This window comes from Ictidomys tridecemlineatus, chromosome 5, assembly GCF_052094955.1.
Source record: "Ictidomys tridecemlineatus isolate mIctTri1 chromosome 5, mIctTri1.hap1, whole genome shotgun sequence".
NCBI classification, from domain to species: Eukaryota; Metazoa; Chordata; class Mammalia; order Rodentia; family Sciuridae; genus Ictidomys; species Ictidomys tridecemlineatus.
In genome coordinates this window covers 67,094,646-67,113,357 of record NC_135481.1, presented here as the reverse complement: position 1 = coordinate 67,113,357, position 18,712 = coordinate 67,094,646, and the positions used below count along the sequence as shown (strand labels likewise).

Sequence of the window (18,712 nt, the reverse complement as noted above, 5' to 3'; positions counted from 1 at the left end):
GCTTTTCCTGGCGTGGAGTGGACGACAGGTTGTGGCGGGGACGGGTCATAGGGAGGAGTTTCAGCTCTCACCAGGGTCCAGAGGAGGTTTTGAGAATGGTGAGGATCAAGCAGAGGCTCAGGAAACAATGACAAGTGATGGAATGTCAGGTCCTCATCAGGCTTTCCAGCTCAAGCGCATCCTTGTTTCAGCTGGCTGAATCCCTGTTCATTAGCTCTATTATTTATACTAAATTTTGGGGCTTTTGACCTCCATTTCAGTCCTTACCAACTACCACCAGATTTCTCCATGACATCATTTACACTGGGGTCAGAAACATTAGGTCTGGTGATCTCCACCCTGATCTTTTTGCCTTTCCCTCTTACCAGGTGATGACAGCCTGCCAGGGGTTTATCAGTGTGAGGGGAAGTAACTTGTTTGAGGCCTTACTGGAGGGCTCTGTGGGTGTGTGTCCCTGGTGAGACTGCAGGTTTCAAACTGGAGTTTTTAAAATGGAGTTGCTTAGGCTCAGGCCTAAGGCCATACTCACATGGGGATTTAACCCAGGGATGTCACTGAGCTCTACCCCCACCTTTTTTACTTTTATTTTGAAGCAGGGTCTTGCATAATTGTTCAGGCTGGCCTCAAACTTGCCATCCTCCTGCTTTAGTCAGTGGATTTACAGGCATGTAGTACCACACTTATATCTAGAAGACTCTTTGAGAATTACTCCTTCATTTTCCTAAAATGTTTCTCACTTTGGGGTTTTTTCCCCCCTTTAAAATCCAATATTCATGAATGATTCTATTTCAAATGTTAATTTATTTAATTTTTTTTTAGGTACAAGGGGCACTACACCTCTGAGCTACATCCCCAGTCCTTTTTATTTTTTGAGACAAGAGTCTCACTGTTTCTGAGGCTGGTCTTGAACTTGCAATACTCCTGCCCCAGCTTCCCAAGTCACTTGGAGTACAGACATGCACTACTGCACCTGGCTGTTAGGACACTTTCTTATTAAAAACTTTATTCAGATGTCACCATTAAAACAGTTTCTTCTCAGAGCTGACTCTGAGACCAGATACTGGTTGAGGAATAATTGAATGAAAATGTAAGTTTGTGCCAGGTGCAGTGGCACACAACTGTAATCTCAGCCTCTTGGGAGGCAGAGCCAGAATCACAAGTTCAAAGCCGGCCTCAGCAACTGTGAGGCACCAAGCAACTCGGTGAGACCCTCTCTCTAAATAAAATTCAAAATAGGGCTGGGGATGTGGCTCAGTGGTCGAGTGCCCTGGAGTTCAATCACCAGTACTAAATAAATAAATAAAAGTAAGTTTGTATTGCTAGTGGCAATTTGAATTCTAGCAGAAAAACTTTACTTTTTATTATGAATTCACCCAACATATACAACATCCTCTTTTACATTGTGTTACCATGTCAAACTGCATTCTGAAAACATTAAATGGAAAATATCAGAAATAATTTTCATTAAGTTTTAAATTGCAAGCAACTCTGATTAGCAATGGTGAAATTTTATACCCAAGACTGGACTCATGCTTTGTCCAGTGTATCCAGTGTATAATTCCTATTATTCTTAGTCATCTGTTATATCATACAACTGTCACAATGCTTATGTCCAAATAACCCTTATTTTCTCAATGGTCCCTAAGTGCCAGAGAAAATCTTGGCAATTTTATTACAGTGTTAATTGATAAGAGGACAGGAGGTTAAGGGAATAATTCTATAAAATGGGCCCACTGTGCTGACTCCCACATGCTTTCTTTTCCAAGGAATGATTTACCTGCAGCCCTACCTGGCTTTAAGTGGTCAGGATATATCATATTCGTTAGCAAAGTTACCTGTTACCTGCAGTATGTCATATACTGCAGAAATGCGGGCCCAAAATAATGTCCGTAAGAGTAATTCAAGCTACCCTGAAGGGGGAGATTATGTGACCCTTTTCATAGGCCAGATCCTGAAACTCAGGAAGAATTCCTCTATCTGTAATGATCTATAATTAAGAATTTATATAAGTCAGCATGGGCCAAAGTGTAGTTTCATGGCAATGGGGGGGAGGGGGACTTGAAAGTCTGATATCATCCTAATGCCTGTCAAAAGTGATGAGGTGGACCTGGTTAGGACTCTTATGGAAATTTCTCTGGGGTCCCCAATAAAACTGGAGTATAGGAGGGCTGGTGTTGTAGCTCAGTTGGTATAGCATGTCTTGCATGTGTGAGGTACTGGGTTTAATCCTCAGCACCACATAAAAACAAAGGTATTGTGTTTGTTTTAAACTTAGAACTGTAGTATAGAAGCACACTGTCCCTTTCCTCTGAAATCCCACTTTCTCCCTTGAGTGTATCCCTTCTAATAAATTCTTCCTGTTACTCTGAGCAATACATCTGAAATCTGACTTTGTCATGAGCATCAGGGTTCTAAGGGAGTTCTTGCTGCCTCAGTTTCCTGGTAGGCCCCAACCCTGTAAACACAATCATAATTTTTATTCTTACTATTATGCCAAACTTATGAATTAAGCTTCATCCTCTATATATGAATGAAAAAAACTTTGGTTTCAGTACTATAAGAGTACCAGAGATCTTGTAAGTAACCCCAATTGATAATGGATGGCTACTGTATATGTGAATTGACCAGAAACAAAGAAGGAAATAGTACCCTGCATTTTCCCCTAAGACATGACTTATGTCTATAACCTGGTTGTAAAATTCAAGGCAGGATTTTTTTTTTTTTTAAAGACAGAGTGAGAGAGGAGAGAGAGAATTTTTAATATTTATTTTTTAGTTCTCGGCGGACACAACATCTTTGTTGGTATGTGGTGCTGAGGATCGAACCCGGGCCGCACGCATGCCAGGCGAGCGCGCTACTGCTTGAGCCACATCCCCAGCCCCAAGGCAGGATTTTCTTATAAACACAAAATTCCAATTCGTAGAACTAATTTTAAATAGAATTTCAGAAGAGGATAAACCTTAATTCACTTTCAAAGAATTTAAATTAAGAACCACATTCTAAAGCGGATAACTACATTAAACATGCAATTCTGAGTAAACACACACACACTCACACAAAAGGTTTAGGTATGATTATATAATTGTCATTTATTTCCCTATAGGTAATTTTTCTAGTTTCAGTATTTTCGAATCAAAATTAAATGGGAAAAAAAAATCAAAAAGTTTAAAACTGGATCACTTGGCCCTTTCTCTTCTTGTCTCCTCCCAGTTCGAAATGCTTGCATCTCTTGATGGCCAGCATCCTCTTGGATCTGCAGTTTGGTTCAACGCATTCAAGTCTTAGCACAATCTTCTTCGTGGTTTTAGCCTTCTTGCGGAAAATTGGCTTTGTCTGCCCACCATAGCCACTCTGCTTCCGATCATAGCGCCTCTTTCCTTGGGCGTAAAGGGAATCCTTGCCCTTCTTATACTGGGTCACTTTGTGAGGCTGGTGCTTGCCACACTTTTTACAGAAAGTCCTTCGAGTTTTAGGTACATTGACCATCTTTACAGCAGAGGTGTCTACGCGATGAAAACTGTAATAAAGTATTTAATGTACCACACATTAAACATTTTGAAAAGTGAGACGTTTTATACAAATATTTACAGAAAAAAAACAGCATTCATAAATCAGTAATGTATAAATTTAACAAATACTCATCTTCTCCATGGATAACTGTACATACAAGTGCACACTTTTAGAATGTTTAAAATTATTGGACAAGGTTGGGAATGCAGCCTGGTGGAACAGCGCTTGCCAAACGTGCGAGCCCCTGGATTCAATGCCCAATACCTTATGCATAATTAAATTTCTGGATTATTTATAGAGCTACTCACTAAACACACGAGCATCAGCACTGGGAGTAATCAGTACACATAGTTGTCTATAGAAAGTGTGCTGCCCAGAAAGAAAAATGCAGTGTTTACCCAATTTTCTTCCAAAGAGGGTAAAGACAAGAATTTTCTTATGACTCCTTTCTCCGCCCCCCCCCCCACTTCCTCCATTTTCTAGCTCCTGGGTGACTGATGCAATGCGGGATTTAGTAGCTTCTGCTACGATCCGCCCTGTTCCTTCTCCAAGAATCACACCGGTCTGGTTTCACGATTTCCCTCCGAAGCACCGTCACCCGTCAGCATCCCTCAGGGCTGACGTGTCCTTAGCCAGGCGGCGTGCCTCGCGGCCCAGTAGCCGCCATGCCTACACACTCCTTTCCTGACCAGAGAAACCAATTCTTAAACTCACCCAAGCCAAAGCAGCGGGTCTCGCCTTCCCTTTCTTACAAGGTCCTTCCCCGGGTTCTGAGCAATGGAGACTTGTGTTTAAACCGCTACAGTTCAGATGCTAACTTACCCGGAGATCTCGAGGCCGCAGCACTCGCCTCGCCACGCTCTGCGCCTTACAGGAAAGAGAGGAATGGAGCGGAAGTAGGAACTAAACTTGAGCGACAGGACTGCGAGCCAATAGGCAGCTGGCTACTACGGCCAGTCGCCTCCAGACGCGTCTGGGAAGCGCCAACCAACGGCCTATGGGGAGGGCCCAAGGGGTGTGGGCCAAAGGGCCGTGGCGCTCCGCGGGCCAGTACCGGGTTGTCAGAACGATCGCCGCGGTAGTGGGGCGAGGCTGCGTCGTCGCTCAGTCTTGGTCGTCCGGGACCCCAGTGAGCATGAGAGCGCAGAGGACACAGGGCCGCTGGAGGCGCAGGTAACGAAGCTGGGGTGCGGTGGGCTTGCGGCTGGGCTTCTTCCGGGACCAGTGGTGCTGAATGGAGAGGACCGAGAAGACGCCGAGCCGCGGCTCCTAGCGGCGGGGCCGCTGCAGCTGCCGGGCGAAGATGTGCGGATCCCGGGTGGCTTGGGGCAGCTGAAAGCCTTCGAGCCCCAGGACCCCCGAGGCCCGAGATGAGTTAGCGGGGCAGCCGCGGGGGCCAGTTCCTACCACCACAGGCCAGGGCGATCGCCCTCCCGCCCCTTCCTTGCAGAGGCCGACAGCTCCTTTCCGCGCCCTCCCGCCCGTGCCCTCGGCTCTGGAGACCATGAGGTTCCGCATCTACAAACGGAAGGTGCTAATTCTGATGCTCGTAGTGGCAGCCTGCGGCTTCGTCCTCTGGAGCAGTAATGGGCGACAAAGGAAGAACGAAGCCCTTGCCCCGCCGTTGCTGGACGTCGAGCCCGCGCGGGGCGCGGGAGGCCGGGGTGGGGACCATCCCGCGGTGTCGGTGGGCATCCGCAGGGTTTCCAACGAGTCGGCGGCTCCACTGGTCCCCGCGGTCCCGCAGCCGGAGGCGGACAACCTTACGCTGCGATACCGGTCCCTCGTGTACCAACTGAACTTTGATCAGACGCTGAGGAATGTAGATAAGGCTGGCACCTGGACCCCCCGGGAGCTGGTGCTGGTGGTCCAGGTGCATAACCGGCCGGAATACCTCAGACTGCTACTGGACTCACTTCGGAAAACCCAGGGCATTGACAACGTCCTCGTCATTTTTAGCCATGACTTCTGGTCGACAGAGATCAATCACTTAATAGCTGGGGTGGATTTCTGCCCTGTTCTTCAGGTGTTCTTTCCTTTCAGCATTCAGTTGTACCCCCACGAGTTTCCGGGGAGTGATCCTAGAGATTGCCCTAGAGACCTGCAGAAGAATGCAGCTTTGAAATTGGGGTGTATTAATGCTGAGTATCCTGACTCCTTCGGCCATTACAGAGAGGCCAAATTCTCCCAAACCAAACATCATTGGTGGTGGAAGCTGCATTTCGTATGGGAAAGGGTCAAAGTTCTTCGAGATTATACTGGCCTTATACTCTTCCTAGAAGAGGACCACTACTTAGCTCCAGACTTTTACCATGTCTTCAAAAAAATGTGGAAATTGAAGGAGCAAGAGTGCCCTGAATGTGATGTTATCTCACTGGGGACCTATACTGCCAGTCGTAATTTCCATGGCATTGCTGACAAGGTAGATGTGAAAACTTGGAAATCCACAGAGCACAATATGGGTTTAGCCTTGACCCGGGATGCATATCAGAAGCTGATTGAGTGCACAGACACTTTCTGTACCTATGATGATTATAACTGGGACTGGACTCTTCAATATTTGACTGTATCTTGTCTTCCAAAATTCTGGAAAGTACTGGTTCCTCAAGCTCCTAGGATTTTTCATGCTGGAGACTGTGGAATGCATCACAAGAAAACATGTAGGCCTTCCACCCAGAGTGCCCAAATTGAGTTACTCTTAAATAATAACAAACAGTACATGTTTCCAGAAACTTTAACTATCAGTGAAAAGTTTACTGTGGTAGCTATTTCCCCACCTAGGAAAAATGGAGGGTGGGGAGATATTAGGGACCATGAACTCTGTAAAAGTTATAGAAGGCTGCAGTGAAAAAAAAGTCAATACAAAAGCAAAAATGACAGTCTTCTATTTTTGATATTTGTCTCAACAGGATATACAACTGAATAAAAGATTTAGGAACTGGTTTCTGCTTTAATACAAAAAAAATTTTTTTCTTGTAAAAGGTGTCCAAATATATAATAATCTTTTCCAGTTATATCTGATGAAGATGTAAAACAAGTTTTCATTTTAGGAGTTGAATTTTAAAGCTCAGTCTGTCTCTGTTAAAAGTAATGATTATTGTTAATTGATATGAGGGAAGAGGGAAAGTTTTATTTAAATTGCATCTGTTAATCTTTTTATCTGAAACTTTGTATACTTTTCCACTTTCAAAAACTTATTTTAAGTACAGCAAATTTAAAATTGATAGCAGTAAAAAAGTGTTACAATGAAATCACAAGAGTATTAATGGAACAACCCAGTTTCACTTTTGACACAGTTATTAGGAAGGGATTGCTTCACTGGTTGAATAATTCAAAAGTTATATTTGCTAAACACCCTGTCAGAACAGAAATTTTCAGTATTACCGATTCCTGTATATTGTGTTAAGATTTGCCTGTCCTTTGGAACCTTCATAGAACACACTTTCTTTTGGAATGTATTTGATTGATAAGCAAGTTTAAACATTGTTTTCACCTCAGTGTAGAAATACAATGGATTTGATTTTCTTTTCCTTTTAGTGTACCAAAATAAAATACTCATTTTGCATAAAAAGATTCCTAATCATTTTGCAGAACAAGTTTTGTTTACTCCTTACACCAAATTTAATAAAGATATTTTAAAAGTTTTGAACTTTTAAAAGCATTACATCTTAATATTTACTATCTATACATTGTATAATAAGTTTGAAATAAAACCCTGCTCATGACAGTGCATTTGCTGTGGAAGAAACTATTTAGCTTTCAAATTAGGCAGGCATAGATAATAAACAAAAAAGCTGCTGTGTAAGAGAAATACAGCCTAAATTGTTTTTTAAGGCCAGAGATGATACAAAGTTCAGTTGTGCCAAAGTGCAACACATTCTAGTGCCAGCTTTAACTTACCTGTCGCCAGTATTAGGGATTGAACTCAGGAGTACTCTACCACTGAGTTACACACATTTCCAATCCTTTTTATTTTTGTATTTTTAGACAGGGTCTCCCTAAGTTGCCTATGCTACCCTTGTGATTGAACTTGTGATTCTCATGTGTCAGCCTTCAGAGTAGGTAAGGTCACAGGCATGTACCACTATGCCTGGTAATGTACTTTTAAAAAAAAGATGGATACAGTAAATAATAGGTAACAGGCTTAAAATTTACTCCATATTTTGTGTACGTTTCCCTTATTACTACATTCAATAAAAAAATTACTCATCAAAAGCTATATTCTGTGTAGAAAATACTATTGGTTGTTTCAACCTAAGAAAACTTTTTTTTTTTTTTTTTGTTATCAGTACTGGGGGTTGAACCCAAGTACCTCATGTATGCTAAGCAAGTGCTCTATAACTGAGCTATATCCTCAGCCCTCAACCTAAGAAAACAGTCTCAAATTTCTATTGCATCAACTTAAGAATGTGGTTGAAAAATATATGTGCTGGGGCTGGGTTGCTCAAGTGGTAGCGCGCTCACCTGGCATGCGTGCAGCCCTGGTTCGATCCTCAGCACCACATACAAAGATGTTGTGTCCGCCAAATACTAAAAAGTAAATATTAAAATTTCTCTCTCTCGGGGCTGGGGATGTGGCTCAAGCGGTAGCGCGCTCGCCTGGCATGCGTGTGGCCCGGGTTGGATCCTCAGCACCACATACCAACAAAGATGTTGTGTCCGCCGAGAACTAAAAAATATTAAAAATTCTCTCTCTCCTCGCTCACTCTCTCTTTAAAAAAAAAAATTTTCTCTCTTTCTCACACACACACACACACATTCTCTTTAAAAAAAAGAAAAATATATGTGCTCATCTAAGGTGAGACAGTTCTCTTCCTTTGTGAGCTGCCTTTTTACTACCTTCACATCCCAATCTAGTGCCAGTATTTTTCTTTTTTTGGTGGGGGGTGCGTAAGGGAGGTACCGGGGATTGAACTCAGGAGCATAAACCACTAAGCCACATCCCCAGCCCAATTTTGTATTTTATTTAGAGATGGGTCTGAGCTCTTTAGTGCCTCAATTTTGCTGAGGCTGGCTTTGAACTCTCCATCTTCCTGCCTCAGCCTCCGGAACCTCTGGGATTACAGGTGTGCACCATTAGTGCCAGGTTTTGTCTGGAGATTATAATTACCAGGCTTTATACCAGTTTTTGATCCCTGACCTGACATCTCCAGGTTAAATGACTAAAGAAATTAGGCCATTTCCAGAATTGAGCTAAGACCAGAGTCTGAATTAGTAGCCATGTCTAGAACAGGACACATCAGCCAGTGGCCTTGTGTTTAGTGATTAGATCAAGTATTTTCCTGTTTTTATGGTATCCTAATTTTTTTTTTTTAATGGATACCTTTATTTATTTATCTTTATGTGTTGCTGAGGATCGAACTCAGGGCTTCATGCATGCTAGGCATTCTACCACTGAGCTACAACCTCAGAGCCACTGTCCTAAAATTTTTTTTTTTAAAGAGAGAATTTTTTTTTAATATTTATTTTTTAGTTTTTGGCGGACACAACACCTTTGTATGTGGTGCTGAGGATCGAACCTGGGCCTCACGCATGCCAGGCGAGCGCGCTACCACTTGAGATACAACCCCAGCCCTCCTAAAATTTTTTGTGAGAAACACATTAGGATTTCCCCTTTGCCTCATATTTTAGTTGGGTTATTAAAAAATTGATTATAGGGCTGGGGAAGTGGCTCAAGCGGTAGCGCGCTCTCCTGGCATGCGTGCGGCCCGGGTTCGATCCTCAGAACCACATACAAACAAAGATGTTGTGTCCGCTGAGAACTAAAAATAAATAAATAAATATTAAAAAAATTCTCTCTCTCTCACTCTCTTTAAAAAAAAATTGATTATAAAAGAGTAGATTTTGTTTTGATGTGATAATATAAGTAAAATAATTTTTCTTTTCAAAACAAATTGTCAGATTTTTAAAAATTAAAATTAAACTGTTCTAAATTCTCAAATGTATTCTATAAAACCAAAAGATATTTTAATACTTAACTTGCAAGAAATTGTTTTTAAAAACTGAATTTTGAAAATTAAAAACTAACCTCATGTAGTTTGTGCAACATATATTAGCAAAATATAGTTTTCATACAAAAATGCTAAAAATTCGATTTAGATATTTGTATTGTAATTATTTAGATTATCAATATGGGTAAGTTCTTTCCTCCTGCAAGCTCTTGTTTCAGCAACTACACCCTATAGTGAGACTTATAAAACAAACAGGTTTAGGATTCTACTCCCATACTTGGATTCATATTTCTAGTTAATTGCATTCTTGAGAATTACTTTGTGTGACAAACAACTTGGTGAATATTTATTTTGAAATTTTAAAGGGAAGCAGAAGCAGCAAAAATCACACAGAAGTCTATATATATATACACACACATACACAGATTGTATTAAAACTGTTTTACATCTCTACTTCAAAAAATATACATCTACTAGAGGAATTCTAAAACATCTCCAAAATTAAAACTATTTAAAGGCAAACAAAAACAAAACTACAGTTTACCCATTGGAATTAAAATTCCAAATTTTAATTGTATTCTTTATTGACTACCTTTTTTAATGTTTAACAGAAAGAAATTATTTTAGGTCCAAAATTTTCTTACTCAACATTTAAACTCTGAATAATATAGAATTAATCCAAATCATATAGCAAAGAATTCTGAAAAGTGAATGCACAATGAGTCACATGATCTTTAATAATCTGCACAGTACCATCTTGCATATTGGTTTCTTTTATGCTATCAAAATCAGGTATATTGTGAACTATAGTTTTGTTCAAATTGTGATGTCCATCCAATTCTTTTTCTTTGGTTATTACCGGTTCTTTTAAATTATCTTTGTCCTCATTTGAATAAGTAGAACCTTTCTCTTTAATAAAAGTAGGTTCCATTTTTGCTTCAAGTTGCTTTGATTTTCCAGATAGCATTTGAGAAACATCAAGAGACTCTTGTTGAAATCCTGCTACTGAACCACAAGTATTTATTTCTAGTGCTTTGACTGCTATAGATGAATCAGAGTCAGTTGTAGAGGTGGTAAAATGTTCTACATTTTCTTTTTCAGTTAGATGACATTCTTCATTGATTTTTTCATTTCCTTGAAGCTGATCAGGATTACCACATTCTTGTAACTGTGTCAAGAGAAACAAAAAATTAATAATTATTTGAAATAACAGCAATTAAATTGCAGTAACCTGAAATTTGTTGCTGTTACATTGGATTGAACCAATGTCACTTTGCCACCCTCAGCCCTTTTTATTTTGTATTTTGAGACAGCGTCTCACTAAATAGCTGAGGCTGGCCTTGAACTTGCAATCCTATTGCTTCAGCCTTCCAAGTAGTTGAGATTATAGGTGTGTGCTACCACAATGGAGAAAATAAAACTTTTTGTGTGTAGGGGAATTGAACTCAGGGCTTCACATGTGCTAGGCAAGCACTCCACCACTGAACTACATCCCCAGCTCTGAAAATCAGATTTTTAAAAAAATAGTGTAGCTGCCAAAGGAGAAGAAATGTCCCTGGAGAAGGGTACAAGGAGTTCCAAGAGGAAAGGGGGAACTCAACTCAGGATCAGCAGGGTTCTTGGCACACAATGCAGCAAAGAATTTTGTGACAGAAAATAATTCAGCACAAGCCAAAGGTACAGACAGGTTTATTTAGGAAGATAGATACACATTAAAGGGAGAATGTGGGCTATCTCAAGAGTGAGAAGACCTGTCCTGGGTTGGAGGTCCAATATTTATAGAAAGGCTATATCAGGGGCTGGACTGGAGGCCAGGGTGGAGCTGCACATTTTTGTGCCAGTTTGCCCTACACTTGCATATTTCCCTCATATTACAAGGGCCTGGGCTAAGATTTACAGCTGTTTTCTCTACATCTCAATGGCTTCTGGGTGTTTCCCTTAAGATTCAATACCTCTTCTCTTTATCCTAAATCCCTATTCTCATTGTGATAACCCTTGCAAACCTGCACGTATGCTTCCAGGCTTCTCCCTTGACATCATCCTCCAAATACTGCCAGTTTTTTTTAACTGGCTTTAACTTTCTGATTAAATCTTTTCAATCACTGTCTTCTCCTTCAGAACAAAATGATCCAAGCTTTTTTAACATTGCCTACAAAACCTTTTAACAGACATTCTTATAAGGGAATTGTTGAATTTCTTGAGTTTTCTTTAATTTCTATATTCATCAGTTACCCTTCCCCCAATTCACACATCACTCAGTGGTGTCAGTTACTTTTGCATCCTATATTAAAAGACTGGATTCAACTGGAAAGAAGGAACAAATTCTATGACATAATCTCCACAACTTGGGAGAAAAACAGACTTATATTCATCCCTGGGCAAACTCACACATCCTAAATATTTGATTCTAATTGGAGGATTATTTTGGGATTAAATAAGGTTTAGCACAATCATTCTGCCCAGTTATTATCTACATTTTATTCATAGTTATGAGATTAAGGAATAATAATTTCATCTATTAGGCTTCCACCTTTCCAGTAGTCACTTCTCTTAGAAAGCCCATTATAATCTTACCTGTGCGTGAATTTGAATCTTCTCATCAGTAACCTGAAGAACTTCAATTAATGGTGGGGACAGGGGCATTTTCGGTATGAATGTACAGCACAGGACCTCTTCAAGAAACTCATTAACATTTTCTTCATTAATAAACAACTTTTCCTAAAGGAAAAAAATATTCCATCTTATAAGTCACAGTGGACAGTTATACTTAGGAAGGCAGCTCACAAAAATTCTCACACATATCAGGGTTACACTTTTGAAAATGTTTATCTTAACATTACTTCTAAGGGATATACTGAAAAAGAAAATTTACTACTGTACAAAACAATACAAACTGTACCAAAAGTGTATGTATAATTTATTTTTTAAAAAACCTGAAAAGGGGGGAATAAAGCCTTGGTAGTTTTTCTAGGTTTATTAAATCTGAAGAATATTTCCCTACTAGATAATACTACTTACAAATTATGCTTTTTTCCTCCTAATATTTCTTAAGAATAACCTCACTTCTAGAGTTATAAGTGCAAATTCCACTACAAATTACAATTAGGTTTGCAATCTGTTCACATTCATGTTAAATGTTATAGTTAAGGTGTGGGAGGAATAACCATATTAACCATACTTAAAATTATTTAACTCATAAAATCAGTTCACTGCTGCTCCAAATAAAATTAATTTTCCTGACCTTTTTTTTATAAACAAATTTTATAATTACAAAATAAACACAGTTCATTTTAAGTTCTTTTTTTTATATATTATGTGTGTGTGTATGTGTTTACTGGCAATTAAACCCAGGGGCACTTTACAAACACTGAGCTTCATCTCCAGCCCTTTTTGTTTTTTATTTTGAGACAGTGTCTTGCCAAGTTGCTGAGGCCTACTTCAGTCTTCAGAGTCAATGGGACAAGAGGAGTATGCCATCGTGCCAGGTTATATTAGACAATATTTAAATCTGTGAACACATACTATACAAAAGTGAACCTTGGACTGGGCACAGTGGCACACATCTGTAATCCCAGCAGCGTGGGAGGCTGAGGCATAAAGATTGAAAGTTCAAAGCCATTCTCAGCAATTTAGCAAGGCCCTAAGCAATTTAACAATACCCTGTCTCTAAATAAAAAATTTAAAAGGGTTAGGGCACTGTAGCTCAGTGCCCTAGGTTTAATCAGTGGTAATAAAAAAAAAAAAAAAAAAGTGAACCTTGAAAACAAAATTTTACATTGAGCTCGGTTGGGTGCAGTTGCACTTCCCTGTAGTCCCAGTGGCTCAGGAGGCTGAGATAGGAGGCTCAAAAAGTTCAAAGCCAGCCTCAGCAAAAGGGAGGCACTAAGCAACTCAGTGAGTCCCTGTCTCTAAATAAAATACAAAACAGGTCTGGGGATATGGCTCAGTGGTCAAGTGCCCCTGAGTTCAATCCCTAGTATCAAAAAAAAAAAAGAAAGAAAATTTTACAGTGAGAGTAATTTGCCTTGCTATAATTTGAAGATCCAGAATAATACTGATTACAGAAGTACCCTCATCAAAAGCATTTCTAAGGTTCATTTTTGTTGTTGTTGTTTTTTGCAGTATTAGGGATCCAAACCAGGACCTTCTACATGGTGGGCGAGTACTCTACCAATGACCTATATCTCCAGCACCTTCTAAGGTTCATGCTTCTGAAAAGGGGATTCGTCTTTGCTTCACTGCAAAAAATGCACCAAATATTTTTAGATAACCCAAGGAAGATATTTATAATAGAACTGGTTATAATTAAAATGCAGAATACCTACACAAGTTTGACTTCTAATGATTGACTTTATTAAAAAGATGATTTTACTGGCCCTGAAGTTCTAGGAAAATTCTCAGTGAATATTTAAGATTTAAATAAACATATTTAGTTATTTGTATATGTGTAAAATAACAATACTGGTCTTGAACTGGACATCAGCATCATAACAAATATGATGACTAATGGAAGTAATTATAATAAATCTATTTCAAGCTTCAAAGAAATAATTCCATTTTGATTCAGTTTCCTTGCTAAAATGTTAGCATGCTAGAAAATCAGATTAAAACATATTCTTGAATATTCTTTTAACTGCTTGTCCATAAATTTCTTCCCACATCGAGTTATTTTTATTTGCTAAAACAATTACAGGAAAACCACTGCCCTTTCCTAAATTTCTCCCTTCTGCTGACATAAACAGATACTGAATTTCATATTTTATATTCTTACAAAATATCTTCCTCAACTATTTATTTTACCATTTTTGGAGGGCTTCAAGTTAACCACTGCTCAGATACTCATTGGGGCAGTCTGAAGCTTGCTGGCAGCTGGAAGTTTGCTGGGGCCCCTTTGGCTGTGGCTCTCAACAAACCACTGCTCAGATACCCAACTCATAAAATACAGAGCTAACTTATTAGCAGATTTATAGAAAAACAATAGGAAGAAGTGAAAATTTCTGACAGGTTAAAGGCCAAGGTCAAAAGCTTAATATTTAATATACAAGCTGTGCAATAGTGTTTCTGAAAACTTGACTCTTGATACAAACCTTAATCAAAATCGCCAATTGCTCATTTGAGGTCAAAGAATCTTTAGAATTTTAAGTATTCTTTTCAATATTTTTCATAACAGTGGAGTATTAAATGTGAAATTCAAGAACTTAATAACCTAAAAAGCATAGCAGAACTACAACAGGACATAAGTTACTCATCAAAATTTATCCTCAGTAAACAGTTCTAGTGTTCTGTGCTATTCAGCTCAACAAATACTATTTACACTTCATTAAATGCCAGCCATTGTGCCAAATACTAATAGGGTCCTAAAGATGATTAAAACAAACGCAAAGAGAAACTTTGAACACAATATAGCACCCACCAGAGGTCCACCTCACCAAAATCAGTGACTAAAATTACTAAGAGCACCCTATAGAGAAAATTGTCTGGGATTTAGATTAATCCAACATCTGAGTTTGCTTTCTCACCTAAGAACTATGTGGCACTTGCCAAGTTACTTTTCTTCTCAGAAACAGATTTATTATTACTCACTTTCTAAGCTTGGAAAAAGTGATTTTCCTACTTGCCACTTTGGAGTGCTTCTTAAACTTATTTGGGTCACAAACCCTTTGAGACTTTTCTCCAAGAGACATTACTCTCAACTTTTTGTATTTAATTTTAGAGGTCCAGGAATCACTGAAAATCCTTTCGGTCTCTTTCGGAGTCAATGGAGCCCAAGAAAACAACTTTAATACCAACAACTTTGAGGATTTGAAACCCATCCATCAGGGAGGATACGTGTAAACCTTCCTGAAAATACGTTTAACAAGTACCAGCATAACGTGAAAAGTTATGGAAAATGCTTTGTTTAGGATAAATTGAGAGGGAGCCTGTAACAGTAAATTTTAGAAGAGATGGAATATTTCAAACATTAAGACTCTAGAAAGAACTGTTACCTCCAAAGAATCTTTGTTCAAACCATAGTACCACTCTCGCCAACGTCCATGGCTCTCTGGAGATTTGGCCAGTACTATCACTGCATTGTTTGAAGAAACGCTAATCTCGGGTTCCTTGGTACTTAATTTATTTTCTGGAGCAAACTGCAAGAAGAAGGAATAAACCGAGTCTTGTGTGGAGAAGCACAGTTTGTACCAGAGGGGGTTCAGATTCCACTGAAGACTTTGAGGCTGAATCCGCGGCACTTGAATTAGCAGAGTCAAGGATTCTTCATCCTGATTACACTGCATAGGAGGACACAAAGGTTCCCTGCTGTCGGTGTCGGGGCCACCCATTGCTGGGTCAGAAGGCTCGCCACCCGGGCCCTCCAGGTCCTCATGTGTCTCTACACTGATATCTCCGCACGCACTCCCTCTTCCTACAGGAGACTCCTGGTCAAGGGCCAGGGATGAAGTACTAGGGGAGCATACGCCACCATCCCCAGGTGAGCTCCCAGCTCCTGGGGACGACTTCTCCTCTAGGCCTGGCGGCGACACCGAGTGCCTACCCAAACCTCGCTCTTCCGGTTGGAGTTCTCTCTCCTCCCCAGCGCGCGTTGACAGAGACGCCACCTCAAGGGCACCTGGAGTGGCGATCCCAGCGTCTACCACCTGGATCCCGTTGGGATCCGGGCTGGATCCCATGGGGTCCGCTTTCCCCACGCTAGCGGAAGCGCAGGCCACGCCATCAGTTCCGGACTGGCCCACCGACTCTTCCGGCGCCGCAGGGGGCCCGCGGCGCGCGAATGGCGCCACTGGTAGCGTGACCACCAGCTGACGCCGGGCCTTGTTGAACTGCGCCTTGCCACGGCTGTCGTCCACCGGGTAGGGGAGCGAGAACCGCAGCCGGTAGTCGGGGTTCCTCGAGTCAAGACACAACAGCTTTCCCGTCACTTCCAGCGCCGCCTGTTCAGCCGAGCGCAGCAGCGGCAGCTCGATGGTGACCACCAGCTCGTGCGGCACCGAGCTCGGGGCCGAGTCCCGGGAGCACCGGTAATCCTGAAGGTCCACGTGGTGGCGCTGCACCACGCTGCAGCGGGGCTCGGTGGGGGCGGGCTGCTGAGTCTCCAGCGCAGGTTTGGGAACCTGGGGCCCCGGGCCGACTGAGCTCTGGGCTGTCGCTGGGTACCGGTAGGGATAGGGAAAATCTGAGAGAGGATCCTCCTTCCTGTTGGGTGGGGCCCGGACGCTCCCCGGAAGGGGCGTGCGCAGCACGGCAGCCTCTGGGGTCCCCTTATATTTAGTCTTCAGGGTCTTGGCGTTCCTGCGGTCCAGCTTAACGCCGAACTGCTTCTCGACTGCCTCCAGGGCCGTGGCGTCCAGCATCTGACAGAAGCGCTTGTTGCGCCGGGCCAGCGCCAGCGTTTCTGGGTGGAACACCACATCGTAAACCTTATAGCGGGTCCCGCTGCGCCCCGCGTACTCTCGGCCAGGCGCCAAGCTGTACGGCAGGGACCAGTGGCTACCCATCGCCGCACCACCGCCGTCCCCCGGGCCTGGCCGGCTGCTGGGCGCGCCCACCAGCTCATTGCTGCATACATTCACGAAGCAGCGCAGAGCCCCGTCCAGGCTGGTACGCAGCACGTGGCCTGGCTCCGGGTGCACGAACCGCACCTCCACTCCGCGCTCACGCTCCAGTGCGGTGATCTCTTCCTCGTAGCGCCTCCGGTTTTCTGGGTCATTGAGCTCCTCGGCGTACGCGGAGAACATTCGCCGGAACTCCGGATCCTGGAAGGCGGAGGTGAGCCGCTGGACCTCCTCTCCGCTCAGGTCCAAATCCTCCAGCGCCGAGGAGGCTGCCGCTTTGGCCATGCTGCCCCGCAGCTCCTCGCCCTCACCCCAGGGGTGATGAGTCCAAGACTGGTTGGGCAGGGTGCCCCGCAGAGTCTCTGGTACGCGGAGAGCAAAAGGGCTGAGGTCGGTAACGGCCGCAGGATTGAGCCTTGAGCAACGCGTGCTGGTTGCCACGGTAACCCCCACTGACACCCGGAAGGAGCAGCAGCAATCAGCTGGAGGTGCCAGAAAGGGCCTCATTATTTCTTCAAAACAAGCAACTACTTGCCGTTTTTTAGATGCTTGTGCCATGATGCACTTACTTCTGCTGTCTATGGTAAAATTGTCATAATTGCCAGTATTGTGTACAAGATCTCATTCATTGTTGACTTTTAAGTTAAAATTTTCACAAACAAGAGAGACATGAGAAGTTACCTGATCAAGGTTGCACAGTGTGTTCACAAGCTGTGATTTTTAACCTGACTTACATGTGTTTTTTCACTTTACTAAAACATTTCAAACTTAATTTTCCTCCTTTTTATCTTCTGGATAATCTGCCATACAGTTTACCCAGTAAAAGCTCATTTGGAGCAAAAGGGCAGGGTATTCATAAACAAATATGCCAATGAATGTAAAATGTAAAGCTGTAGTTCAGTGGTAGAGCATTTGCCTAGTATGTGTGAGACTATGTTCTCACCCACTTTTATTTAAAAGTAAATAAAATAAAGATATTATGCCCATTTACAATTTTTTTTTTTGGTAACAGGAATTGAACTCAGGGGCACTTGATCACTGAGTCACATCCCCAGCCCTAGCCCTTTGTTATTTGTTCTTTGAGACAGGGTCTTGCTTAATTGCTAGGGCTGGCTTTGAACTCTTTGATCCTCCTGCCTCAGCCTTCCAAGCCGCTTAGATTACAGGCGTGCGTGTCATCGCAACCGGCTACAACTAAAGAAAATGTTTAAAATAATGCAAAATGTAAGATGCCATGTGTCACCTATCAAAATGGCAAAGCTTTCATGATTATTGTTCTCCTCAGGGTGGGAGTAGAATTTTAAGTGTGCTTTTTTTTTTTTTTTTTTTTAGCCCATATACCCATGGAATAATTGACCCAATACTTATTAAAATAGTATGATTCTAAAAGTTTGGGAAGAATCTAATAGTTCAACAAAGAACTGATGAAACAGATTTTGGCAGAGACATACAAGGGAGTTTATGTGGCCATTGTAAAGTATCTTGTAGAAATCCCTCCTCCCCCTTAGGTGCTAGAGATTGAACCAAGGGTCTCATCCCTATAGGATAGGATTTACCACTGAGCTACACTTCCAGCCTCAAAGTATATTTATTGACGGTTAGTTAATTATTCATTGGTAGCTGGCCTATCATTTTTCTATTCTCAGCAACATTTAACACAACAAATGTTGGTATTACCCCAGTGATAAGACCCTTTCT

At 41.8% G+C, this 18,712-nt stretch overlaps 3 protein-coding genes across 4 annotated transcripts; 1 reads left to right on the top strand and 2 right to left on the bottom strand.

Moving 5' to 3' along the window:
• Positions 1-3,063: 3,063 nt before the first annotated feature.
• On the bottom strand, positions 3,064-4,491 carry Rpl36al (ribosomal protein L36a like). Of its 2 annotated transcripts, none has more exons than XM_005331739.5 (2): positions 4,333-4,491; positions 3,064-3,517 (listed from the first exon to the last, which is right to left on the bottom strand). In XM_005331739.5, the coding sequence occupies exon 2, from the start codon at positions 3,484-3,486 to the stop codon at positions 3,166-3,168; it is 321 nt and encodes a 106-aa protein (XP_005331796.1). In that variant the 5' UTR covers positions 3,487-3,517; positions 4,333-4,491; the 3' UTR covers positions 3,064-3,165. The 2 variants fall into 2 exon arrangements, with proteins under 2 accessions (XP_005331796.1, XP_005331797.1); XM_005331740.5 differs by having other exon boundaries at positions 4,225-4,382.
• A 2-nt stretch (positions 4,492-4,493) lies between these two features.
• On the top strand, positions 4,494-7,729 carry Mgat2 (alpha-1,6-mannosyl-glycoprotein 2-beta-N-acetylglucosaminyltransferase). Its single transcript, XM_005331738.5, has one exon. It carries the CDS (start codon positions 5,015-5,017, stop codon positions 6,356-6,358), a length of 1,344 nt encoding a protein of 447 aa, XP_005331795.2. The 5' UTR covers positions 4,494-5,014; the 3' UTR covers positions 6,359-7,729.
• A 2,050-nt stretch (positions 7,730-9,779) lies between these two features.
• Dnaaf2 (dynein axonemal assembly factor 2) lies at positions 9,780-17,418 on the bottom strand. The gene is made up of 3 exons (XM_005331736.5): positions 15,449-17,418; positions 12,036-12,179; positions 9,780-10,629 (listed from the first exon to the last, which is right to left on the bottom strand). Exons 1-3 carry the CDS (start codon positions 17,297-17,299, stop codon positions 10,135-10,137), a joined length of 2,490 nt encoding a protein of 829 aa, XP_005331793.3. The 5' UTR covers positions 17,300-17,418; the 3' UTR covers positions 9,780-10,134.
• Between the last annotated feature and the right edge of the window lie 1,294 nt (positions 17,419-18,712).

Excerpts from the sequence above, each read along its gene's own strand:
- Rpl36al (XM_005331739.5), bottom strand. The coding sequence starts at position 3,486 with ATGGTCAATGTACCTAAAACTCGAAGGACTTTCTGTAAAAAGTGTGGC.
- Mgat2 (XM_005331738.5), top strand. The coding sequence starts at position 5,015 with ATGAGGTTCCGCATCTACAAACGGAAGGTGCTAATTCTGATGCTCGTA.
- Dnaaf2 (XM_005331736.5), bottom strand. The coding sequence starts at position 17,299 with ATGGCCAAAGCGGCAGCCTCCTCGGCGCTGGAGGATTTGGACCTGAGC. Across the intron at positions 12,180-15,448 it reads TGAACAAAGATTCTTTGGAG|GAAAAGTTGTTTATTAATGA; the intron begins GTAACAGTTCTT and ends TTTTTCCTTTAG. Across the intron at positions 10,630-12,035 it reads AGATTCAAATTCACGCACAG|TTACAAGAATGTGGTAATCC; the intron begins GTAAGATTATAA and ends CTCTTGACACAG.